This window comes from Artibeus jamaicensis, unplaced genomic scaffold (genome assembly GCF_021234435.1).
Source record: "Artibeus jamaicensis isolate MK-2021 breed Jamaican fruit bat unplaced genomic scaffold, CSHL_Jam_final contig_685, whole genome shotgun sequence".
Lineage (NCBI taxonomy): Eukaryota > Metazoa > Chordata > Mammalia > Chiroptera > Phyllostomidae > Artibeus > Artibeus jamaicensis.
This window is the reverse complement of record NW_026521924.1, coordinates 10,630,908-10,656,981: the sequence shown is the minus strand read 5'-3', so window position 1 is coordinate 10,656,981 and position 26,074 is coordinate 10,630,908. Positions and strand designations below refer to the sequence as shown.

General features: G+C 43.1%; 1 protein-coding gene across 2 annotated transcripts; it reads left to right on the top strand.

Moving 5' to 3' along the window:
- Positions 1–2,028: 2,028 nt before the first annotated feature.
- On the top strand, positions 2,029–17,217 carry CHGB (chromogranin B). Of its 2 annotated transcripts, none has more exons than XM_037147859.2 (5): positions 2,029–2,262; positions 7,128–7,174; positions 7,673–7,766; positions 14,222–15,954; positions 16,786–17,217. In XM_037147859.2, the coding sequence occupies exons 1-5, from the start codon at positions 2,214–2,216 to the stop codon at positions 16,867–16,869; spliced, it is 2,007 nt and encodes a 668-aa protein (XP_037003754.2). In that variant the 5' UTR covers positions 2,029–2,213; the 3' UTR covers positions 16,870–17,217. The 2 variants fall into 2 exon arrangements, with proteins under 2 accessions (XP_037003754.2, XP_037003755.2); XM_037147860.2 differs by having other exon boundaries at positions 7,131–7,174; positions 16,786–17,216.
- The last annotated feature ends 8,857 nt before the right edge of the window (positions 17,218–26,074 follow it).

Below are 26,074 nucleotides of genomic sequence, written 5' to 3'. Positions count from 1 at the left end.
GCTTGCCTTAGTATTTTCTTCTTCTCCCTCTAACTTTATCTTTATAATTTTTTCTAAAACACTCAAAAATAAATTGTATACATGGCACCCTTTTGCATTTAGATACTTCAATGTGTATGTCCTAAAAGCAAAGACATCCTCTTACATAATCACAGTATACGGATACAATATTTATTATGTAATCTACAGATCTTATTCAAATTTCACTAATCATTCCACTAATATCCTTTATAAGACTCTTCTTTTAAATGTTCTGTGGTTGTGGTCTTGGTGAAATAATTCTCAGCCTTTCCAGGAAGATGTAGTGATGTACTCAGCACATGCAAAAAGAATTCAAGCCTCATTGATTTTCAGGAAAAAGACACTGAAACCTCCTCTTAGCTGTGCATGCAGACATCTGCATTCCCAGAAAGAGACCCCCAATGAAGGCTCACTTATTCCCCAAAGCATGTGTTATCAGAGAAATTTCTGATTTTTTTTTCTTCTTTGTGCAGGGCATTTGCTTGCTGCTTTCCTAACTCCTCAAAGACTGAAAACACATCAAAAATATCCTGGAAGTTGTTTTTGCTTTCCCCTCACACACCATAACAAAGTAATTTCCTATTTCAAATTTAAAACAAAACGGATGCACAGGGCTTCTGGGATGTACTAGTTCCTACAAGCAGATTAGTTCATTCCCAGCTCCTGAGACTATGACTCCGTTGTAAAGGAGAACTAAGAAACCAAAGGATAACAACCTTAATAAATGCCCATCAGAAAGGGACTAAAGCCCTAGCTGATGTAGCTCAGTGGATTGAGCACAGGTAGTTCGATTCCTAGTCAGAGTATATGCCTGGGTTGTGGGCCTGGTCCCCAGTGGGGGCCATGTGAGAAGCAACCACACATTGATGTTTCTCTCCCTCTCTTCTTCCCTTCCCATCTCTCTAAAAATAAAAAAAGAAATAAAATATTTTTAAAGGGACTAAATACATTTTAATGTATACAATTCATGTAATACTGTGCAACCATTCAAAAGAAGATGCAGCTGTGTATGTCCCAAAATACATTAAGCCTAACAACAGAAAGTGGGTTAGTCATTTTTGACTCTGCAGAGAGGAACTGGGGACTTGGGAGATAGAGGTGGAGGAGAAACATTTATAGTAAACCATTTTGTAGCATCTGACTTTTACCATGCACATCTATGTTGAGGACGGAGGTCATGAATGGTAGGCAGGTAGATGGATGATAGATAGATAGATAAATAGATAGGTGATAGATAGGCAGGTGGGTAGATAGAATGAATCATGAATAGGTAGATTTAAGACAAAAAGTTTGAAAAAAACAGCAAGTTCCATATTCTCTAGCTGCACCTTTGGTTGTTTTTTTTTTTTTAAGATTTTATTTATTTATTTTTAGAGAAAGGGGAAGGGAGAAAGAGGGAGAGCAATATTAATGTGCCAGAGAAACATCTGTGGGTTGCTTCTCCCACCCCCCACCCCGCCCCCCCAGCGGGGGAGGAGGGGCCTGGCCCCAACCCAGGCTTGGGTCCTGACCTGGAATCCAACAGCGACCTTCCATTTCGGAAGGGAACCCACTGAGTCACACCAGTCAAGGCTTGCACCTTTTGTTTTTAAAGCCGTCATTCCCTTTTCCATTTTTTACCACGGTTTAGTCCCCTCTTCTTAGCAGGAGTCTTATCCTGCCTTGGATATAAGACTCAAAGCAGACTTAATCACGGACACAGTCTGAACAGAGACGCACACTGTACACAGTCTCCAACACACATTTTTAGACTTGGGAGTGTAGGAGGCAGGGGAAGATGAGGAGCAACGTGGGGCATTCTAAGTGGGACCTTGTCTCTCTCCGCGTCTCAGATCGGCATTGCCTCCCTCACCCTTCCATTCCTCCTTCCGCCTTACTCCCCACCCCCACTCCAGACCCAGAACATGCAGACACTGGACTGGCGCAAGTCGCCGCCTACTTGAGCCGCCGCCCCCGGGGCCCCCTCGTGACGTCAGGGCCGAGCGAGGGGGCGCCGCCTCCTGGGTGCCCGCCCCCTCCAGTCCCTGCGACCGGTACTTGCCCTTTAAAAGAGCGGGGGCCTGCGCCACACTGCGGGCAGCAAGACGCACGACTGCTTTCCTGGAGCATCTTTATCTCGTCTTCCATCCGCATCTCGCTCCACTGGTCCAGCTGCCATCCTCCCCTCGGCGCAGATTTGGGCGAGCCGGGCCATGCAGCCGGCTGTGCTTCTCGGCCTCCTGGGAGCCGCGCTGGTGGCGGGTGAGTGGGCGCGGCAGGGTGTTCAGCACCGCGGACAGCGCTGGCCTCTGTCCGCCCCGCGGTCCCGGGAATCCCGGCTGGAGGATACTGGGAGAGAAGGAGGGTTACGTGAAGGGTTTCTCTCTCTTGCTTGAGGTTCTTAATTTCTGCTCTTCCCTGACTGTTTCGCTTCAACTTCCCGCTCCACGGACTGACTTGGAAAAAGCCAGAGGTCTTCCCAGCCCAGACCGAAGAGTCTCAGTCCTTTCATACGAGTTTCCCTGTGGGTAGGAAGAAAACGAGCCCGTGCCTCCCAAGGCACGTTATGCTCACTTTTGAATTGTAAGGCTCTCTCTACCATCTAGAGAGATGCTGTTATAGTCTTATTCTGTATCTGCATATAAGTATTTGTTTGACTCTTTAAAACCAGATAACCGAAGAGTGACAGGAGTACCTATAATGTGATAAAGTTGGCACTTGTATATTTCCCCTTGTCGTTATGACATAAACGTGATGAGATAAAAGTATATCTCATGTATATAAGATATATCTTTTTTATTATCATGTTCGTATATAGTATATGTATGTGTGTGTTCATGTATATGTGTGTGCAGGGTTAATGTAATATTTTTCTGTATTTTGGAGAGAGGAAATTTCACACTCAAGTTAATGTATTTTTAATTTATGAATGGAAACTTCAGTAAATATTTTGAGTTTTGTATTTCAGAAAACATAGATTCTAAAAATAACTACAAAAAGATTCTTGGAGTAGTAAAAAAGTTGTTTTAGTCAATTTAGGAGCATGAAATTTTTGTCTTTTTATAATTGATATATCACATGATGACATATTTGACAGTGTCTCTCGATGTGGAAAAATGTGGGATTAATCTTTCAAACTAGCTCTGGCGATTGGAAAAATGTGTGTGTGTGTGTGTGTGTTGACATAAAGTCACTAGGAGTACTGAGACCATTGAGAAGTAAATAGAACACCACCAGATTAAACTAGAGCTTTTCTTTGGCTGTCTTAATGAACTCATAGAAAAAAAAATTTATCTGAGATGAGATTCTAACTATATTTGAGGTATTGCCATCCAGGAATATGAAGTTTTTGTTGAGAGCAATTGCTGGATCCAAAATGTAAGGAGACAAAAGGAAAGCCAGTGGTAATTTATTTCACTGCAAGATACACACATTCAAAATTTTCTAAAATGTTTGCATTTTTACAAATTGCCTATAGGTGTTCTCAGTTCAATTAAAGAACTCCAAATGAATAATTTAGAGTCCTTCTGGTCAAAAATACCTTCAGAAAGGCATTGCTTAAGAGGGTAAAGCTGTGCTATATGTTGTGGTGGGACCACATTAACAATGGCATTTGTGAAGCTTATGGGTGCATCCCACGGACATTGTACATAAGATACAATGTACAGATACAGCTGAAGCTTAACTGTAGGGGTGAAACACTTACAGCTCTCTTATGTAAGAGAGTATTTTAAGAAGGGTTCATACCTTCATGTGAGCTAAAATGGAGACATTATATTCTTTAAAATGTTTTAATTGAGCTATCATTTGCACACCATAAAATCACCATTTTAAATTGCATTATTTTGTGATTTTTAGTATATTCACAGATTGTATCACCACTCACAAATTTCAGAACATTTTCATTAACCCCCCAAAGAAACCCCATATCCATTAGCAGTTATTTTCCACTCCCACCTCTCCCAATACCTGGAAACAAGGTATGATAACCTTAAAGCAAATTTGTTATTTAGCAAAATCACAGAGCTGGGAAGAAACTCAGGGAACCATATGGTTCATCTCTTATCCTTAAGAACTTCTGGAGTGAAATCTACACGTTTCTACAGTAACTACTGTGCACTCTAAAAATTAATATGAGTGAGTTGCTGTATGATAGCCATATTATCCCAGGTTAAATGGTTTCTGCATTCAGAAGGGCCTGCTTAACTCATTATTTTATTGTTGTATTTTAAATCTGGTATGAAACCTTGATAGTCTTATGAGATATTAATAGTTTGGGTGTTATTGTCAGATTTATTGTACAATATTATTCAATTTTTTCTACCATTTGACTACTTTATTTTAACATAGTCATTGGCTTTTCTTCTGTGCTTCCTGAATCTTTACACAAAAACAAGGTAACTACTTTAGGGGAATCAACTGGTTTTGGTTATTACTTTGTTGTCACAGATTCTGTTGGAAGAAATACAATGGCACTTTCATGACTCACCAAGATGCACAAAATGCTTTTACAAGGGACCCTAGTTCCTTTCCACCAAAAAGATTTCTGGAGAGCTACAATCAGAGAAACAATACTATTTTGTAGTAATAAATATGAGCTACAATTGTTTAGAGCAATAAAAGAAAAAAATCTCCTCCTCCAAACCTGATGACTGTTAATACTTTGGCAGTATCACTAGTTAACTTAAAAAATGCCTATTTTACATTTGTGGGTGTGAAAAAGAGGGAAGTATTAGTGAGAAACTGCAATACCAAAGTTTAGTAAAGCTAGATTTTTTTTTTGTAAAGCTAGATTTTTTAAAAGGCATCTTCTAGTTTACTACAGGAGGAATTCTCTTAGTAATTTCTTTCCAGAAGACTTACTGATTTCGGGTGGAAAGAATAAGTGCTAAAGTGGGAACGTTCCCAAATAACAGCCTTTTGGGGGATAAAATAGTGGCCCAGCACAGTGGACCCTGGGTGCCAAAAGTGGGCCATCTAGGTCTTGACTGAACCATGTATCAGGAAGAACATGGGGTCTCCATACCTTGTTAGCTACTTCTTAAACATTTTACAAATCATTTTTACACACTGAATAACTTGGGGCTTCTTGAAACAATTGAAGTGGACCCCAGGCTAGCGAAGAAAAATTCAGTAAGTTGAATAAATGGAATAAGTGTTGTATTTCTAGGTTGAGCCCTATGATACGTAATTAATCGGAGGCGGGTGGTTAAAGAGGCTTGGGAGCAAACATTTTGGGAGGAAAGGTCAGCTTGCTGGTTATAAATAAACTGCATTTGAGTAGCTTACATCTCCGATGTCTGAGAGTTCTGCTGTCTCTCCAGCTAGCTCTTCTCTGTTTCAGAGGCCTAGAAGAATATTCTGCACTGAACTTCTTCGGCAGTGCCAGGAGAACTGAGGCGATGCATCTCTATGTATATAATTGCTTTATGCTTGTCCAGTGGAAAAGGCTTAGACAACACAAAGTCAAAGGGAAATGTAAAAGTAGCAAAACAGCTTTGAAAGAAAAAAAAAGGAGAAACTGGAGAATTAAAATCACCTGAAGCATTTCCTTCGTTAAAACATACAAGGTCTGTCCAGAAAGTATCCAGCCATGCGCTATGAAAAATAGACACTTTTTGAAGAAGATACAAGATACAAGAAACATTGTACATAAGACAATAATGCCTCAGTCCCCTTTAAAGTAGGCACCCTGGGACCTCACATAGTTTTCCCAATAGCCATCAGCTTCCCCCATTGTATTTTCCTGAATCTTGTCAACAATCTGAAATCTCTTCCCTTTCAAAGGTGATTTTAGTTTTGGGAAAAGCTAGAAGTCACAGGGCACCAAACTGGGGCTGTAGGGGAGCTGAGTCACCTGGGCGATTTGATGTTTCACAAAAAAACTCTGCACAAGACACGACGCATGAGTAGTGTGTTGTAGTGATGAAGTGGCCGGTCACCAGTTGCCATAGCTGCAGCCTTCTGAATCATTTGAATAGTTTCTGCAGAGGAATGTTCAAGCTTAACACAACATATGATGCAGATTTGTTGCTCTTCTTTCTCATTTTGAATGTGACAGCCACACAATATACATGCTAATTCAATGGTGTCTACTGACTAGTACAGTGAAGTCCTCACTGTTCACACATGCACATTTGAGTCCACTGTCCTTGGCTGCCAGGTTACATCGATTTCGCACAAACCCTTCTCATTATATTAACAATGAATGGACTTTTTCCGGACAGACCTTGTACTTCAATCTGATTTAAAATAAGCGGAATCTCATGGAATTTAATTTGAATTAATTTACATGAATTATTCTTTTTAAATGTTCTTATAAGTAGTTGTTAAACTTAAGTATTCTCATAAATAGTTGTTAAACACCTATTTGCACATATTTTGGACTTGGTGCTCTAGAGCATAGAGCACCAAGCGTAGAATTAGATGTGTCCCATGTTCTCACCATGGCTACAGACAACATGGGGGTGATAGACAGCACTGACTGATACAGAAGCATAAGCAAACCTGTTCAGGCAAAGAGCTGGGAGTGAAAATGGGGTACTTGATTATGTGAGATAGTCACAACGGTCTTTTTGTAAAGGAAGTGAATTTGGGAGAGGATTTTTTTGGGGCGGTGACAGGAATAGGCAAAGGGAATTACAAATCTCTACTCATTTTGAATGGGCAGAAGGGTGAAGGAGGGCACCCTGGTTTCATTTAAATTAGGTTTATTTTAAACTTTTCACTGAAGTTTAATATACATATAGAAAACTACATAGATCATAAATATACAGCTTAATGAATTTTTCATATATTGAACACACCTGTGTGATCAGCACCCATATCAAGAAACTAAACAGTACCAGTATCCCCATATCTCTGCTTCCTATGGTCCAAATTGATTTATACTGGATATAATTCAGCATTCATTTTCAAATCATGTTTGAGACATTGCTAGGGAGAATAGCTATGCGTGTGTTAGTATGTGCATTTGCACGGCTCCTGGGACAGTTACCCCCAGCTATCTCCACCCTGTTCAGCTCTGACTCTGACCCTCTCTCCAGGTACTGCACGTGTGGGGTGGGGGAAGATTTTGTGTTTCTAAATCAACTCAGGTCATTTCCCATTCTTTTTCTCTTTCAAAGCAGTCAGTTCTATGCCAGCGGATAACAGGAGTCACAGTGAAGAAATGGTAAGTTGAAATATAAGTGCAGAATCTAGACTTACTAGTGTATCTAGACTCTAGGTTCTCCCACTCCTTATTATACCAAACCAAACAAAATAAAAAGTGAAAATGGACAACAAAAAAGACAACGTGGTCTTACAAAACCAGGTTTTCATCCCTGAGAGAATGGGGGCAAAGGATGTCCCTCCTTCCCTGGACTCTCAACTCCTTCCTGGATGGTTTAGTGCCTCTGAGGATAACTGTGTCCTCCCACTCTCTTCCTTCCAACTTGCTCAGAAATGGGTGTTTATTGCTCTTCTCAGGGTGATCTTGGCCCGGTGCTTTCTCGAGTTGCTCTGTGGAGAGGCCTTGGAAGTCTCATTACAGTCCTGTAAACCTGTATCCCTGCCCCCCAAGGACCCTGTGTCAGTACAGGTCACACAAGCCAAGCCTCTCTGGGCAGTAGCAGCTCTGTGTTGAGTAGTCTGCCACCCCATTGATACCAGCCTTTGCCAACCCCCACAGGTGACTCGCTGCATCATCGAGGTCCTCTCAAACGCTCTGTCAAAGTCCAACGCTCCACCCATCACTCCTGAGTGCCGACAAGTCCTGAAACACAGTAAGTTTCCTGCACTGCAGGAGACCTTTGTCCCCGGAGTGGCCCTTGCTCCTGCTTCTAGTTCACTTTTCACTCTGCCTCTAAATGAACCAGAGATATAATGCAGTGGGGGAAGTGCAGACTAGACTAGTATCTGGGGAGATGGAAAGAGATGGCTTCTAGTCCCTACTCTGACACTTAATAGCTTTGTGACCATGGGAAATATCCCTTGCCTCCCTGGGCTTATTTCCTCAAAGTAAAATGAGGGAGTTGACCTCAGAGATAGTCTTTGAGATGTCTATCATTTCTCAAATTCCTTGGTTCCAGAATTTGGATTTTCAGAACGAGCTTTCATTTGGGTGCAGGAAGATGTGGGGAGTACTTGTTTGTGATTGGAGGAGGGAGGACTGAGTGTTCTGGGAATGTTGGAAGAGGAAAGGATACAAAGAGATTTTAAAATTATTCTCCTCTTTGCCTTCTACTCTTGACTGTGATGGTTTTCCAAGTTAGAAGCTGGGAAAGGTGACTTGGAAACTTCTGGCCTAATATGACACATTGGTTAAGTCATTTTAAGGCAGAATTTATTCAAAGGCAGGTGCTGCCAAATGGTGCTGGGATTCCAGGCCTGAGGACTGGAAAGGGTGAGGGTAGAAGCAGAGCATCCAATGAGTCAGAATAATAACTTTCTAAGTCTAGATGGAGATGTTTTCTCCATGCAAATCAGCTTCTGTTGAAGACAAAGTTTGAACAGTGATACAAGCAGTGTCCTTTGGGAGTTGGCACTAAGAAATCAATTTTGTGAAACTATGCAGTCTCTTTTATGCATGAAGTCAAACTGATTTAAACAACAACAACAAAAAGCACTGTTCCCTTCAGTACTTTTCTCTGTTTTTAAATTTTGAGTCAGGCTGGGAAAAGTGACTTTTTCTTCTTCTTTTCACCTTCAGAATCTTTCAGTGCAAGATGATACTCTTGCTATTGCTGCACAGGAACCCCTGAGCACAAAATGGTAAAAACAGGTATTAGCAACTGACCAAAAGAGTTGTCTGAGGGACTCAATCCACCATTGTGGGTGTCAGGGTAACTGTAGTAGATGTGGGGGCTCAAGCCTGTATTGGCACCCTGGACCCAAGTGGAAGTTTCTCCATCACTGCCTACATACATACTTACAGAATTTCTCTCCAGCTTCCTTTTCCCGCCATCACAGGGAATGAGTGAGGGCAGAGTAGGTGTTTAGGCAGGGACTAAAGGATGCTTTTTTGGGCAAACCCATCTTGCTACCTTCCTCCTCCTTTCTTTGTTTACCAGGTAGGTGCAGAAGTTTGAGGTCTGCCATAGTCCACCATCAAAAACCATGATTGCTTAGGAAAAGCTGTTGTATGTAGGGCTCTGCTTGCCTGCCAAGATTGGATTCTTAGCCCTAAGGGCTCTTTTGATGTTTGTTGTGAGAGCTCCAGGGAAATTGGTAAAAGACAAATGATTGCCCTGGCTGGTGTAGCTCAGTGGATTGAATGTGGGCCTGCAAACCAAAGGGTTACCAGTTCAATTCCCAGTCAGGGCACATGCCTGGGTTGCAGTCCAGGTCCCCAGTGGGGGATGTGAGAGAGGCGACCACACATTGATGTTTCTCTCCCTCTCTTTGTCCCTCCCTTCTCCTCTGATAAAAATTAATAAATAAAATCTTTAAACAAAATGGCCCATGTCTATCAGGACCCTGGTGTCATTATATCCAGAGAGCCATAAAATGCAGATTGGGAGGATTTAGGAGCCCCTCTGAGGCTACAGACTCAAAAGCCAGCCAGGGCCAGACAAACAAATAATACAAAGGAGTAAGGCAGGACGGGAGGACACTCTCAAACTGTAGGAGGCAGGTTTCTATCTAAGGGGGAGCAGATATTTCTCAGTGCTAACCCCGTAGTGGAGAAGTACAGACTCTGGAACCAGATCTTGGGATTTTTTTTCCCCAAAAGAAGTTAAAATTGGAATTTTAAGCACATCTTCTACTATTTAAGTATTGTTTATAAATTAGAATTTACTTAAAATGTTATTAAGGCCAAACAATTCACCTGTGGGGCTGCCAGTGTGTGACTTCTGCCCTATTCCAGTTTTCTCTCTCTTGCTGGCATGTCTTAAACTGACCCAAAGGCTGGTGGGACTTTTAACCAACTGGATGGATGGATTCAGTCTCCCTCCCTCACCTAGTCCATCTTCATCTCCATCTCCATTGCCAGTCTCTCCAGCACATCTCTGGAGCCAACATACACTTATTGAGCAAAATGAGCATTTGGGGAGTAGGAAAGAATCACTGGTTTTTGGCTTGACCAGATATTAGGGAATGTGTAGTCCAGTTTCTTAACAGGTATAAGAATCTCTCTCACCAGGCTGATCTGGTCATCCTTGCAACATCATGGGGATGGAACAAGCATTTTCCCCTTCCTACTTGAAAGTAAGAGTGAGCTTGACACTTTGGTTTCACAGATTGACAATGACTGTGCTTGCTAATCATAGGCCTCCTCTGATCTCACCTGCGGGGGCTTAAAGCTAAATTTAGGAGTGCGAAGTGCTAAGCCTCAGGCACAAGCTGCTATAGGCAGCACACAGTTAACCGGAAAAAAGTGAAAATACTGTTCCTGACCAGCAGGCAGTAGGAAGGGGCCACACAGCCCCGCCCCGGGAGGCTGAGACCCTGTCTGACTGGTGGCATTATTTCAGCTGATGCTCAGAAGGATGTCAGTATCAGGCCAAAGCCTCCCTACTTCCCTCTGCCTACATGGCTGGCCCCACCAGCCTCCTTGCTGCACCTATCACCACTGGCTCTGAAAAGGCCAAGGCACTGGTGAGGGGCTAGCCCCCAGGTGTCTGGGTGTCTGGGTGTCAGGGACATTTCAATTGTCTCATAAAACCCGAGAATGCTACTCATGGCAGGCTGGGCTTTAAGCAGGGAGATACAGACCTTCCACTATTCCTTGGACATCTTTTGCAAAACAGACCATTTTTTTTTGTATTTTGTAAATGTCAGTTCAAATGACTCACCAGAGCTGTTAATAAAATTACTGTGTGAACCACAAATAAAATTTCAAATTTTCTAGAAGCCACATTAAAGTGATAAAAAGAGAGGTGAAATTAATCTTAATAATATATTTAATTTTATCTAATATATTTTACTTAACATATAATTTGGATACTTCATATATATATATATATGATACATATTATCCAATACATTCAAAATAGTCATTTCCACATAAAATCAATATTAGGTATTGAGATATTTTACATTGCTTTATACAAAGTTTTCAAGATCTGGTGTCTTACACTTATAGCACATCTCAGTTTGGCCAGCCACATTTCAAGTTCTAAATAGTTGCTGGGGATGGGTAGCCCCTACAATGAATGGACAGCTCAGACATGGACTCAGAGCTGTGAGCGACCTTGGCTTCAGGCCTTCTCTCTGAACTCAGCGACCTCAGCTGAAACCCAAACCTCCCAGCTGACAACTCAGACAGCGTTAACTACATATCTCCTTTCACGGGATGTCCTTGAACTAAGGAGGATTTAGTAAGGGATCTGTCGACATTTGGAAAAGATGGGGGAGAACAGCATTCAGTGAAGATATCAGTTATTGCCATTTACTGTTGACTCACGAAACACAAAGATAACTCAGTATATGTAGCTTCATCCTCAAGTTTGAGAACATGTTGGGCAGATGGGACCCAAGTGAAGGCAGAAATGGCCCTTCCCCTGCTGTGCAGTTTTCTCAGGGGAAAAGTGTACACTCTTCTTATCACCAAATACTGAGTAATATTGTCACTTTCTGCTAGGTTGAGTGTACACTGTAGATTGGTAATAAAAGTCTGATAAAATAAAATTTAATTTTTTAAATTCTCTTTTGAATTCTGATATTTCTTATTTTGGTTATTTAACTTTGTTTAGCTGGGTTCTATTTAGAGCTATGAATACAATGTTAACTTTTCAATTCGTACTTAGAGCAAATATGGAAAGAATGGTCCTAAATTACACCTCTCTGAGTCTCAATTAGTCTGCAAAAAGATGAGGTCTTTAGTCTGCAAAAATATTTTTTATATTTTAAAAATAATATTTTATTTTTTAATTATGTATTATTGATTATACTGTTACAGTTACCCCAATTTTTCCCCTTTGCCCCCTTCTACCCAGCATGCAAATTATAATATTTTATAAACCCATACTTGGATTTCAATTTGTTCATGAGTAGTACCAATGAGAGATGCTGCTGGTTAGGTGCTTTGAAAAAATAAAAATATAGAGAGTTTATTATTAGATTGAAACATAGCCAAGAAGCTTTTATACCATTTGCTTTTTTTAAAAAATATATTTTATTGATTATGCCATTACAGTTGTCCTATTTCCCCCCTTTATTCCCCTCTACCCTGCACACCCCCTCCCCCACCAATCTCCCCCTTTAGTTTATGTCCATGTGTCACAAGTTCTTTAAATTTTATATTTCCCATACTATTATTGCCCTCCCCCCTATTTTCTATCTACCATCTATGCTACTTATTCTCTATACCTTCTCCCCCCTTCTCCTCCTCCCACTCCCCTGTTGCTGACCCTCCATGTGATCTTCATTTCTATGGTTCTGCTCCTGATCTAGCTGTCCTTTTAGTTTGCTTTCGTTTTAGGTGTGGTTGTTAATAACTGTGAGTTTGTTGTCCTTTCACTGTTCATGTTTCTTTAACTTCTTTTTCTTAGATAAGTCCCTTTAATATTTCATATAATAAGGGCTTGGTGATGATGAACTCCATGAACTTGACCTTATCTGAGAAGCACTTTATCTGCCCTTTCATTCTCAATGAAAGCTTTGCTGGATAGTGCAATCTTGGATGTAGGTCTTTGGATTTCATGACTTGGAATACCTCTTTCCAGCCCCTTCTTGCCTGTAAGGTCTCTTTTGAGAAATCCACTGACAGTCTGATGGGAACTCCTTTGTAGGTGACTGTCCCCTCATCTCTTGCTGCTTCTAGGATTCTCTCCTTCATTTTAATCTTGGCTAATGTAATGATGATGTGCCTTGGTGTGTTCCTTCTTGGGTCCAACTTCTTTGGGACTCTCTGAGCTTCCTGGATTTCCTGGAAGTCTATTTCCTTTGCCAGATTGGGGAAATTCTCCTTTATTATTTGTTCAAATAAGTTTTCCACTCATGGCTGTTCCTCTTCCCCTTCTGGTACCCCTATAATTCAGATGTTGGAGGGTTTAAAGATGTCCTGGAGGTTTCTAAGCCTCTCCTCATTTTTTCGAATTCTTGTTTCTTCATATTTTTCTGTTTGGTCATTTTTTTCTTCCTTCTGGTCCACTCCCTTGATTTGAGTCCCAGTATCCTTTCCATCACTGTTGGTTTTCTGTGCATTTCCCTTAATTTCATTTAGTTTAGCCTTCATTTGTTCCTCTAATTTGTGACTAAAATCAACCAGTTCTGTGAGCATCCCGATCACCAGTATTTTGAACTGTGCATCTGACAGGTTGGCTATTTCTTGGTTGCTTAGAGTTATTGGCTCTGGGACTTTGAGTTCTTCTCGAGCCATAATGTTTTGGTCTGTTTGCCCCTGTTACATATGAGGGGCATAGCCTTAGGTGTTCACCAGGGCGGAGCCACCCAGGTCGCTGGGTTGTGATGCTGTATGTGGGAGCAGGGTCAGAGAGGGGCAATGGTGGTCCCTCTGCTGCTTCCTGTTGCTAGGGACTGCGCTGTCTGTCTCACCGCTTGCTCCTTCACTGGATTATCTGCGCGCGAATGTATGACCATGGTCAGCCTGCCGCCTTGCACCCTCAGTGGGTCCGCCCACTTCTCCACACCTGGGGTCCACCCATGACTGCCTGCGTGCCTGGGTGGAATGCCTGGGTCGGTCAGGTGGATCTTTCCTGCCCGACCCCACACTGCTGCTGGCTCCACCCCTCTTACTGGTCTGGCTGAAGGGTTCGTTGTTGTCGGACTTCCATATAGTTCAATTTTCTGTGTTTTGGCTGCGTTTTTGTTACTAAAACTTTGTTGTATTTAAACTTGGTTGTGGGAAGAGGCACAGTGTTTTCACCTATGCCTCCATCTTGGCCGGAAGTCTCATACCATTTGCTTTAAAAATGACTATAGTCTTTATTAACTTAAAAAATTATCCAGGTGATTTTCAGGGTTCTTAGTATCTATAGTAATCACCAAGGCTGGTACTTGTTGAACCACAAGCAATTCTGAAGTTATTCTTTTTTTTTTTCAAGATTTTATTTATTTATCTTTAGAGGGGAAGGGAAGGAGAGAAGGAGAGAAATATATCAATGTATGGTTGCCTCTCGTGGGTCCCCTGCTGGGAACTGGCCTGCAACCCAGGCATGTGCCCTGACTGGGAATGGGACTAGTGACCCTTTGGTTCACAGGCCAGCACTCAGTCCGCTGAGCCACACCAGCCAGGGCTGAAGTTATTCTTACTCTTTTTAAATTTTTGTTACAGGTGGAAAAGAGGTTAAAGATGAAGAGAAAAATAAAAATGAAAATACAAGGTTTGAAGTAAGATTGTTAAGAGACTCAGCTGATGCCTCAGAAGCCCACAGGCCCTCCAGTAGGGAGGACACAGGAGTTCCAGGGGAGATGGACACACAAGGCCCATCAGTGGCCAACACAGAGGGAGGTGGGCACAGCCGAGAGGGAGCAGGCGAGTCCCAGGGGAGCCTCTACCCGTCTGACAGTCAAGTCTCCAAAGAAGCAAAGACATACCATTCTAAGAAGAGCAAGGGAGAGGACAGGGAGGAAGGAGAAGGAGAGAAATATCAGAAAAGAGAGCATGGGGATGGTAGCAGTGAAGAGAAACACCTAGAAGAGTCAGGAAAGACACCAAATGCCCTTCTTGACAAAAGAAATCAGGCCACAGCTAAGAAAGAAGAGGAGGTAGTGTCCAGGTACGACACACACTCGGCCAGACTCCCTGAGGAAAAGACACACAGCCAGGAGAGGAGTAGCCAAGAGAGTCAAGAAGAGACAAGAAGCCAAGAGAAACACGTCCAAGAGTCTAAAAGTCAGCCTGGGAGCCAGGAAGAATCTGAGGAAAGTGAGGAAGATGCCAGCCATGAGGTGGACAAACGACGCCCGAGGCATCGCCACGGGTGGAGCAGGCCTGACAGGTCGTCTCAGGAAAGGAATCCTCCCTCTGAGGCATGGGGACAACCCCATGAGCAATCTGAGGAGTCAAATGTGGGCCTGGCCAGCGTCGGGGACAAGAGGGACCATTATCCCACCCACTACAGGGCTTCAGAGGAAGAACCCGAATTTGGGGAAGAAGTGAGGAGTTACACAGGGGTCCAGGCTCCTGAGAGCCTGGAGGGGGCACGGTATTGGAGCAGAGGAAGTGAGAAGTACAGGGTTCCCAGGCCTCCCAGTGAGGAGGTCCAGGAGGAGGAAGACAAGAGAAATCACCCCAACTCAGAGCTTGACAACACGGCACGTGGATATGGTGAGGACAGTGAGGAAGAGAGGGGCCCAGAGTGGGGGTACCACCACAGAGCTAGGGGCGGGGAACACGGTGCCTATTCTCCTCCAGACAAAGAAGAGAAACGATTCTTGGGTGAGGGACACTACCGTGTTCAAGAAAACCAGATGGACCAGGCACGAAGGCACCTGCAAGGCGAGTGGCAAGAGCAGGACAGAAACTACCTCAACTATGGTGAGGAAGGAGCCCACGGGCCATGGCAGCAGCGGGGGGACCTGCAAGACACTAAAGCCAACAGGGAGGAAGCTGGGCTTCCAGGCAAGCACTATGCTCCCTATCACACCACTGAAAAGAGGAAGAGATTGGGGGTGCTGCTCAACCCGTACTACGGCCCCTCCCCATGGAAGAGCGGCCATTTCGAGAGAAAAGACAACATGGAGGACAGTTTTCTGGAGGGTGAAGGGGGAAATGGCCTGACCTTGAATGAGAAGAATTTCTTCCCAGAATACAACTATGACTGGTGGGAGAAAAAGCCCTTTGAGGAGGATGTGAACTGGGGATACGAGAAGAGAAACCTCAGCCCCAAGCTGGATCTGAAAAGGCAGTATGACCGAGTGGCCGAGCTGGACCAGCTCCTTCACTACAGGAAGAAGTCGGCCGAGTTTCCTGACTTCTACGACTCGGAGGAGCAGCTGGGCCCACGCCGCACCGTGGAAGATGAGAAGGACAGGGCTCGCCCAGGAGTGCTGACGGAGGAAGAGGTACCGTGTGGGGATTTTGTTCAAAATGAACTTAGGATGGCTAATGTTGATATGTTCAAGACAGTCTAAAATTCAAGGGGAGACATTGATGGGAATTAGTCATCATGATAATGTGTCCCTACTTATTGGAGTGGAGATTACACCTTGTTTGATTTCTGACTACTATCTAGTCATTGTCCACGTTGCTGCCCACCTCCTCCTACTGCTGTGCTTCTCAACCTTGCCTGCACACTGCAGTCACTTGCAGAGCTTGGAAAACTACTGATGCCTGGGACCCACACCCAGAGCATCCATTGGGAACTGGATGCTGACAGGGCATCGGAATTTTTTAAAGATCCCAAGTGGTTTCAATGTTCAGCCAGGGTTGACAACCAACCAGTGCTCTGATGTCTTCCCTTGGTTATTTGTCTTTGCATCACTATTTTCCAGGGTAGGAAAGAACAAATGGTAAAGAAATTCATTGCTTTGGTCTATCTTTGCCAGCTCGTGGCCTGTAACAATCTGAAATTTACATCTGGGAGAGGTAACATTAACTGAGCTGTCCCCTTCTCCTCATATTGACTATGTAGGTGCTTCTCAAATTTGAATGTGCATCAGCATCATGAGGGATTCCCACCCTCACGGTTTGTGATTCAGTAGGTCCCAGGTGGGGTCCAGATGTAGGTCCCAGGTGGGGTCCAGGAGTCTGCATTTCTGACAAGTTCCCCGGTGGGGTTGGGTGTCTCAGCCTCTAACACATCACAAATTGCCCTGTTTATACTACCTTAAAATACAACAAAATACATTCATCTAGGATCTCATGCTTCCGTTTCTTTTGTGTGTGTTTTCCAGGAAAAAGAACTTGAAAACTTGGCTGCAATGGACTTAGAGCTACAGAAAATAGCTGAGAAGTTCAGTGGTAATCGAAGGGGCTGATGGCTGCTGGAGCCAAGGGCCTGTTTAAGAAGTAGGTTTCACGTTCCTTGTTCCCACCGCACCACTGAGACACCATGTATTTACCCAGAGGCAGAAAGTAGAGTTTACTATTCATTAAGTGCTTGAGGTAATTAGAAATGTCTTTAATTTTTGCCAGAATGCTATTGAAAATAAGAATAGCATGACTTGTAGCATATTCTTTCTCTGCAAAATCGACCTATTAACATGCTCGTGACAATGACTGTTGCTACCATTCTTGAAAAAAATATGTTTGCATCTGTTTAAAATAATAAAAGATTCACCTGAAGACAAAAAGCTTCATGTTCTCAGATTCCTTTGGGCTAATGGAGGAGTGTGATTTTCAAATCCATTCTTTAAAGTGATTCTAAAAGACTACAGTACTCGGATGTAGAGGTCTTTGCATGCAGAATTAAAAAAAAAAAAGCCACGAAACTTTCAAGAACGTAAAGATAAAGAGATCAGGAAAACACATCTGTTCTCCTAGGCTGGAGGAAGATTAAACAGGCTTGAAGAACCTGTTTGAAAAACAAAAACAAAAACAAAACCAAGCATAAGACACTACTTTTAAAATTCTGTTACCTGGAGGGATCTGGGAGTATCTGGCCAATGGTCAGTTTTCAGGGCTGAGGAAAAAGCCTGGGTAATTGGGAAGAACTCTGGATTGGGAATCACAGCATGTGGGCTGGTCCAGAAAGACCCCCAGACTCTACTGTAAGGAGGCAGGACTTGGACTCTGGTACCAAGTAGCTTTGGATGAGTTATTTTCCCTGTCTGGACCTCAGGTTCATCAGTAACATAAGGCCATCTGTCTCACTGGGTTGTTACGAGAATGATACGAATTTTTGCAAAAGACTCAGAGCAGTGCCTGGCATGTAACAATGGTGCAGGAAATGTGGCCACTGCTGCTGTGATGCCCGCAGCTCCTTACAATAAGGCAGTTGGACAATTCCTCCTTCTCCCTCCTTTTACCTGTTTTTTCATTCCTCACCAACGAGTGCTTCTGCTTGCTTGATTTTTGCTGTTTTGACGGTTTCTTCTGGTGAAGAGCTGTTTTCAGGAGGTAGCAAAAGTAAGTCTGGGGATTGAATATGGCTTATATTCATCCAGGAAAGCCTGATTCTCCTCCTGATAAAGTCAAGAACTGTCTGTGCTCATTTAACCAGATTTTTTTTAGATTAATGTTCAGTCTCATACTATTGCAAGAGGGTTTCAGCCTGCAAGTCTCTATCTCTCTTTCTTCCATCTCAAATACACACGCACACACAGTGGGCATTGCTCACAGGGAGAAGATGCTGGCGGATAGAGCAAAGCACTGCATGGCACCCAAGCTTGGCGATGGTTGGCACAGCTTCCTCCTGGCCCACACCGCCTTGCCAACGCCCTGTGCATTAGCGCATGCTTTTGTTTTAGTTTGCAAACACTTCAGGGCAGGGGAGTGTGCAGGCACAGATGATCTGTTGTGGATGCAGGCAGTGCCAAGAGAACCCCACCTGGCTTATGTGCCCAGTAGAGTGCCACTTGGATCTCTGGGAATGCCACAAGGACTACCCATAGCCACTGATTTCTTCTTTGAATTAAAATGGTATATGGCCCTGGCTGGTGTGGCTCAGTTGATTGAGTGCCAACCTGTGCACCAAAGGGTCACTGATTTGATTCCCAGTCTAGGGCACATGCCTGGGTTGCAGGCCAGGTCCCCAGGTGGGGGCACGAGAGAGACAACCACACATCAATGCGTCTCTCCCCCTCCCTTCCCCTGCCTATAAATAAATAAATAAAGTGATTTATGTTAATGGTTAAAACATCAAGTTAACGATGAAAACACTCTGGCTGCAGGGAACGTGAGGGCAGAAATGGAGACGCCAGTAAGCAGTGGTGGGGAGTAGTCACACTTGGGGTCTGTTCTGGAGAGCCATGGCAGGTAGGGCTGATGGGTTTGGTGTGTGGCATGAGGGAAAGAGCGGAGTCACGGATGATGCCAAGGTTTCAGGCCCGGAGAAGAGAGGTGGGAAGACTGCGGGAGGAACTGCCTTGGGAGCGGAGGTGTGGGTGGCTTGGGTGTGTTAAGTTTAACATGTGACTCGACACCAAGTGGAAGTGTTGAGTTGGGTATATGGGCCTGGAGCTCAAGGAAAGGTCTGTGCTAAAGACAGTGTGGGAGTCACTGTCACAGAGACGGTATTTAAAGCCTTCCAACTGGGGAGATCACCCCGTGTTACACGAATGAGCCCAGGACAGCCTCTGCGCATTGGCCGCCAGGTGGGTTATTTTCTTCACTGTAGGCTGAGAACCGTTAGCTCAAAAGCCTGCCAGGGCCACACACAAATTTTACACATCATTTATTTTAAACAGTGTCCACATGAGCAAACATTTAGACTTTTAGGGCCTACCTGGTTTGCATACCTCCGCATAAACAACACCCAGCATCTGCTGGCCATTGATAAAATAGTCTTGTGGTTATAAAACCCTAAGCCTTGTAAGTTATATGGCATTTGCTCCTCAGAGCTCTCAGACCCAGCAACTCCCTGCCACACTGCTGAGCGACATTGCCAAACACAAAAGGCACCTCTCCAATTCCCCTCTCCCTGGGAGTTCTCTTGTTCCCCACTTTTCTCAGTAGCAAACAAAAGGTGTGGCTTCTGGACAGATTCCCGCTGTGAGGGACATCTCCTCCCCGCACCTTCAAAACCTGTCAGGTGTCACCCTGTAGCGGAAAAAGCATGTGTGTGCTACTGCCACCTTATGGTCGTATCGCTGTCTTTGATCATTTCCCAAATCCCTTCACCGATGGAGCAAGCGTGGACAAAAGTAGACACAAAAAATGAAGAGGTGCAACTGGCGACCCCTAGGGTACACCAGTGTTTCTCTGAACATTCGTCTCCGAGGTGGTGAGGAACTAGTGAAGAGGTGGAGGTAGAAAGGCCAGAAGGGCAGGAGGGAAACCAGTGGAGTGATGGCCTAGAAGCCACGTGATAAACCGCAGCAAGGAGAGGGGTCAACCTGCTGGACACTGCCAGCAGGTCTGGAGGACCCAGAAGGATCACTAAAATCCATGGTCAGCACACGTTTTCTTAAAGAGCCAGATAGCACCACATATTTTAGGCTTTGAGGGCCATATGGTCTCTGTCACAACCATTCGACTGTGCCATAGAATGAAAGCAGCCAGGGGCAATACACAGATTAGCGTGGCCGTGTTCCAGAGAAACTTCATTTATGGGTACTGCAATCTGAATGTCATGTAATTTCCACATGTCGCATAACGATTCTTCTTTTGCTCCCCCACCAACCATTTAAAAAACGGAAAAACCATTTTTAGCTTGCAGGCCATACAAGGACCTGGCTATGAGCCATACTAGACCTGTGGGCTGTAGTTTGCTGACCTTTTTTTAAAAAAATCCTCACTGGAGGACATTTTTCTCATTGCTTTTAGAGAAAGAGAAAGGGGGAAATAGAGTTGGAGATGAAGATAGAAATAGAGATAGAGAGACATCAATGTGAAAGAGAAACGTTGATTGGTTGCGTTCTTGTATGTGCCTGGACTAGGTACCAAACCTGCAACCTGGGTATGTGTTCTGACTGGGAATCAAATCCACAACTTTTCAGTGTATGGGCCCATGCTCCAGCTAAGCCACTCCGGTCTGGGCTGCTGACCCCTGATTTAAATCTATCGTATTTCTTCTTCTTTTTGCCTCCTCTCTTTCTTGTGTCTGTCACCCCACGGCTTTAGCTACCTTGTGTCACTCACAGGTGATGGAAAAGAACTGGGGGAGACCACTTTACCCACTTGTGGAAAGCACTCCCAAAAGGCTAAGAAACTTCTGCACTCCTTTCCTCCACCCTCTGGATTAGTTTCTCCACTTTTCAAATTTGTTGGTTTAGAATGGCAACTAAAACAGATTGAGCCCACTCACACTTTGAAACCAAATTCTTTAACACATTGTCACATGTCAACATGAAATTGAAATGTCAGGGATCTTTCTGGTCTTGTTTTACAATCTCAGCTAAATGCCAAAAGCCCATACTTTAATGGAACTGTGAAAGAGGGAAAGAAGGAGTGGCATATATGAGATTATTCCCTATGCTTCGGAGGTTTTGCCCATTCTCATAAAGCGTAAAAAAGCAGTGAGTACCTAATAAATGTTAATGGAGGTTATCGGTTGCTTTTTAAGTAGCTAGCTGTTCAGACACTTACATTTCTTGCTATCTAATCTGTGCTACATAGTTAAATCCAACAAAAAAATCTGTATCTGTTTTGCAAAGATAGAGGCAACATTATATTTAAAGACATTAGATACTCAAGGGGCCTTTCTAGAACTGCACGTAAAAACATTCCAAAATCAGCAAAATTTAGAACAGCAATTTTCTATTTTTTTCACCTCATGGCACATGTCAATTACTAAAATTCTGTGGCACAACTAAAATATATTTTTGCTGATCTGGCAAAATAGGTATTATTTTGATTCATTATTTTGATTCACACAGGACAGTATTGTTGTTTTGGCTGTTCTCATTTTCTTTTACTTGACAATTTAAAAGAAGAGGTCAGTGCCCCTGACTAAACAGTCAGGTATTGCATGCTTTGAAAATTCTTTCAGAGAACAAGGGGACAGTGACCAGAGGGGAGAAGGAAGGGAAGTTAAGGGGAAAAAGGGGGAGGGATTTGGAGGAACAAATAGGAAGGACACAGGGATGAGAACTAAGGGGGGTGGAAATGGGAAGGAGGTGGGGAGCAAGGGGCGGGGGAGGCTGGGATGGGAAAAATAGACAAAAAACTGTACTTGAAAAATAACTAAATAAAATTAATTATAAGAAAAAAAAGAAAAAGAAAATTCTTTCAGCATGTCAATTGAAAATTGCTGATTTAGAACAAAAATCTTAATGATCAGATTTTTAGGAAATGCCTTTTAATATTTAGTGTTGCTCTTGCAGTATTTACAACCAAGGCTTTAAAACAAAATGCAAATACCCTAGCCTTTTTCAGAAGTTTGTACATTTGCAGGGGTGTCCTAAACGTCCCTCCTCCCACAGCGTACAGCTATCCATGGGCAATTCGTTCTGAGAGACATCTAGAAGCTAGTCACATGACTTCCACACATCCCGTGACTATGCCCGTACTGAAGTAGGCAGAAAAGGCTGAGACACGCTCTTGGCATAAAGTCTAGCTCTGGCCCAGTGCCAACCAACTGAGAAGGAACCCTCAACTCTCGACTTAGTCTTGCATCACAGCTTTTAAGACTCTCATCTGAGGGATGGCCTCCCAGAACGCCTAGTTCAGAAAGCCAGCCGGGCTTGTGCCTGTGAGACACACACGAACAGAGCAAACAGAGCAGCAGTTCCCATCCGCGGTTGAGGTTGAGCGCTCACCACAACTCTCTCCACAGCTCAGCCCTCAGGGAGCAGGCAAAAACACCCGTCTCCTAGTTTGTCCCTGGAAGAGGCTTCATTTTCCCAGCTGCTGCCTGAGGATCCAACTTATCATCAGCCTGCGTTTAGGTGCTGACAGTTCTCCTCTTTGGGACACAGAGGGCTTGGTGCTGGCACACCCTCAATACCTGGGGCCTCTAAGGACAAAGATGGCAGCTTGGACAAGCATAAAAGTTTTGAGAGACAGCCCAGGAGCTCAGACTGGGCTGCCTGATGAAGTTTATTTCCTACAGGATACCAGTCTGTCCAGGCTGGAGAGATGGCTGCTGCATCTAAGGCGCAGGCACCAACAGAGTGAAGGAAAATGAAGCAATGGAGGAATGTGTTCCAAATGAAAGAACAAGATAAATCTCCAGAAACATACCTTAATGAAACAGAGATAAGTGGTTTACTTGATAGAGTTCAAAATAATGGTCATAAACATGCTCACCAAGGTCAGAGGAGCAATGCATGAACACAGTGAGGTGTTTAATAGACATAGAAGATATATAAATAAGCACCAAACAGAAATCACAGTTGAAGGAATTCATCACCACTAGCCCAGCCTCACAAATGTGAAAGGGGGGTTTTCAAGCTGAAACGAAAGCTGCTAATCAATTATTTAGTAACATGAAAACATGTGACTGTATCAAATTCATTGATAAAGTTAAATTCATAATAGTCTTATACTCATAATTTTAATATAAAAAGACAAAAGAATGAAAACTAAAAAAATTTAATGGATGCTCAATTAAGAAAGATGTAAATTGTAACATCAAAATCATAAAATGCAGTAAGGGTGCAACACTGTAGGGCTTTTGTGGGTCCATCTGAAGGGAATGAAATCGCTGGAAATGATGCATTCTCCACGTGCACCGCAGGGCCCTCACGACGGCAGAGCATGGAGACAAGTGTGGCACCGAACAAATGGATAAAGATGTGAGATATATACGACACACACACACACTGGATTTATTATTCAGCAATGAGAAAAACAAGAAATCCTGCCATTTGCAATATGGATAGACCTTATGGTAATTATTACATGAGGTGAAATAAGCAGAAGACAAATACTGTGTGTCATTTGCATGTGTGGTGTAAAAAAATGACTTGTAGGAACAAAGACTAGAATGGTGGTTTCCAGGGTCTGGGGTGGTGGTGGGGAAATGGGGAGATACTGATCAGAGGGTACAAGCTTCGTCATAAAACTGGTAAGTTCAGGGGACCTTATGTCCATCATGGTAACTAGAGTTAACAATAGCATATTACATCCCTCAAAGCTGCTAAACTGTTTTCACCAAAAGAAAGAGATGGTAATTATGTCATGGGGTGGATGTTTTAGCTAACGTTATGATGGTAATAAGTTTGTAATGTGTATCAAATCAATACATGCTCACCTTAAACTTATACAATGTTATGTGTCAGTTACAACACAGCTGGGAAAAAGGATTTCATACGATTTTAGTGTACCTCTAAGCTAAAAAAAAAAAAACTTAATTGGCACCACTGCATATTCCCAAATCCCTAATCCAATGAAGTAAGATGGACATTATGAAATGGTTATCTTTACTTTTTGACTGCCCCCCCTATTATATTTCACATAACTCTCCTGGTGGCTGGATGTCCAGAAGTCAGTTATCCATTTATCTGCTGGATGTCCACTTTATTAACAAGACATTAACTCTGTACACTTAGCTGCACTCATGATGTGGGTGTACAAATACGTGTGTGTCTCAGTGAGTCATTTTTGGGCCAGCAGCACCAGCATCCCCTGGAAACTTAGAAATGTAGTTTCTGCCCACCCCAGACGTACTGAATCAAAAACCTGGGGCTGGGGCCCAACGATATGGATCTAATAAGCCCTCCGGAGGACCCTGGTGCACACTAAGTTTTCAAATCACTGACTTAAATCATCAGTACTCAGTAATGAAGTGAACTCCATTGAGAGAAAAGTAACTGTATCTAGGTTAGCGTTAACTGGATGCTGGTGTGTGAGACCCATCCACAAGGCAACTGCAGGGGCAGCTGCGTGGTCGCACAGGGCCTGGGCAGTGCACACCCCCAGCCTGAGTGGAATGGGAAGGGACATGGAGACTGGCTGGGCCCCAAGGTGGAGACGGTTCTGGTGACAGTGACGAGTGGAGACCAGCCCCTACCGAATCTGGTCTGTGTGCATTTTGTGTCCTTTTGATCAAACTTGACTGGTTGTATGGGGGTGACCACCGCAAGGGCTGTCTGCAAAGACAAGTTCAGTGAGGTGCCAACCAGGGCATGTTTTCTTCCACAGACCACGAGTCACAATCAGCTGGAAGCCAGTGACCGCAATGTCACAGCCAGCACCATTAACGTCAGGCCAAAGGATCACAGTAGGAAACACTTTTATTCTTTAAAAACAATTGTTTTAAGAAAAAAGAATCGAAACTGTACTTGGTAATCACACTGGCCACTATCGGAATAGTACATGCTATTAGGAAAAAGCAGTTTCTTTTTTTTTCTGAGATGCTCCTCGCTGGAAGATCTGCATCTATTCTATAATGGTGTGAACAATACATGTAATGAGTGTTTGGTGAGCCAGACTCGTGACAAGAGCCTTGGCTTACTTTAAACACTTTTCTTGGCTGCAGCAGATAACCAAATAATTTAATTATATTTTTTCAGAGCTTAGAAAGCCTAATCACCTAATCATGCCAGAGCTCAACAAACCAGCATTAATAATCACCAGAAAAGGCACTTTAAAATACATGGGACAAGAAGTGACACTAATGCAGTCCCCGGTCTGAGCCCTGCACTAAACTTTGTCAGAGTTCCTTGAGACGGTGCATTCTGGCTCCACATATGTGTATATATATAAATATATATGTATGTGTATATACTGACATCCATATACAGCAAATCCTCAAGTAACATCAGTTCATTCACTATCGCTTCATTACTACACTGATGAGGTGCCATAAGAACTTAACTCCCGTTTGTACGTGTGAACTAGCCCATGGTAAAACTGGTTTCGGTATATGTCATTTTGCTTAAAGTCACAGAATCTACAGACGACGTTCAATGAGGACTTACCATACATATATATGTGTATACATCTATCTCTGTAAGTCTCTGGGGAGTTAAAAACCATGTTTCCTTTCATTGACTAGTACATCAAAATTCTAGTCACTGTATTTGGAGCAAAGAATGAAGAGATTGCTAACTTAATGCAAAAAAGTACTGTACTAGACCTTTCTATCAACAACTAAAAAAGGAATAAAATAAATACTTTACTTTCCTAGATCATCAACTATTAAAATAAGAAAATCTGGCATTTTAAAAAAGTTTATTCCACTGTAGGGAACAGGCCACTGTACCAAACATGTACCAAAACAGGACATTTTTTTGGTACTGTAAATCTAACACTCACACATCTGTATTGCTTAGGTTTCAGAGAGTGGAATGAACAAGGAAATTTCTTCCACAAATTCTTTCCTTTAAGTACCCACCAAGTTTTAGCTATGTTGTGTTATTCCACTTAGCTTAACACACAGTCTTGTATAAATATATTTTTAGGATGTCTAAATTCTCCATACCTGTACAGAGTACTAAAAGTACTTGCAGCAATGTTGTGAAATAAACAGAATTGGCCATAGCTCAGTCCACCGCACACCCCAGGTTTGGGTATTTTGGCTCAAGGTTTTGACAGACCAAACCCATCTGTGTCAGAGGTGAACAAAAGACTTACTTATTTTTCCCAGGAACGGGTGTACAAACATGATCTCATGTTAGAATATGAAAAACTGATTAG

Excerpts from the sequence above, each read along its gene's own strand:
- CHGB (XM_037147859.2), top strand. The coding sequence starts at position 2,214 with ATGCAGCCGGCTGTGCTTCTCGGCCTCCTGGGAGCCGCGCTGGTGGCG. Across the intron at positions 7,175-7,672 it reads GGAGTCACAGTGAAGAAATG|GTGACTCGCTGCATCATCGA; the intron begins GTAAGTTGAAAT and ends CAACCCCCACAG. Across the intron at positions 15,955-16,785 it reads GAGTGCTGACGGAGGAAGAG|GAAAAAGAACTTGAAAACTT; the intron begins GTACCGTGTGGG and ends TGTGTTTTCCAG.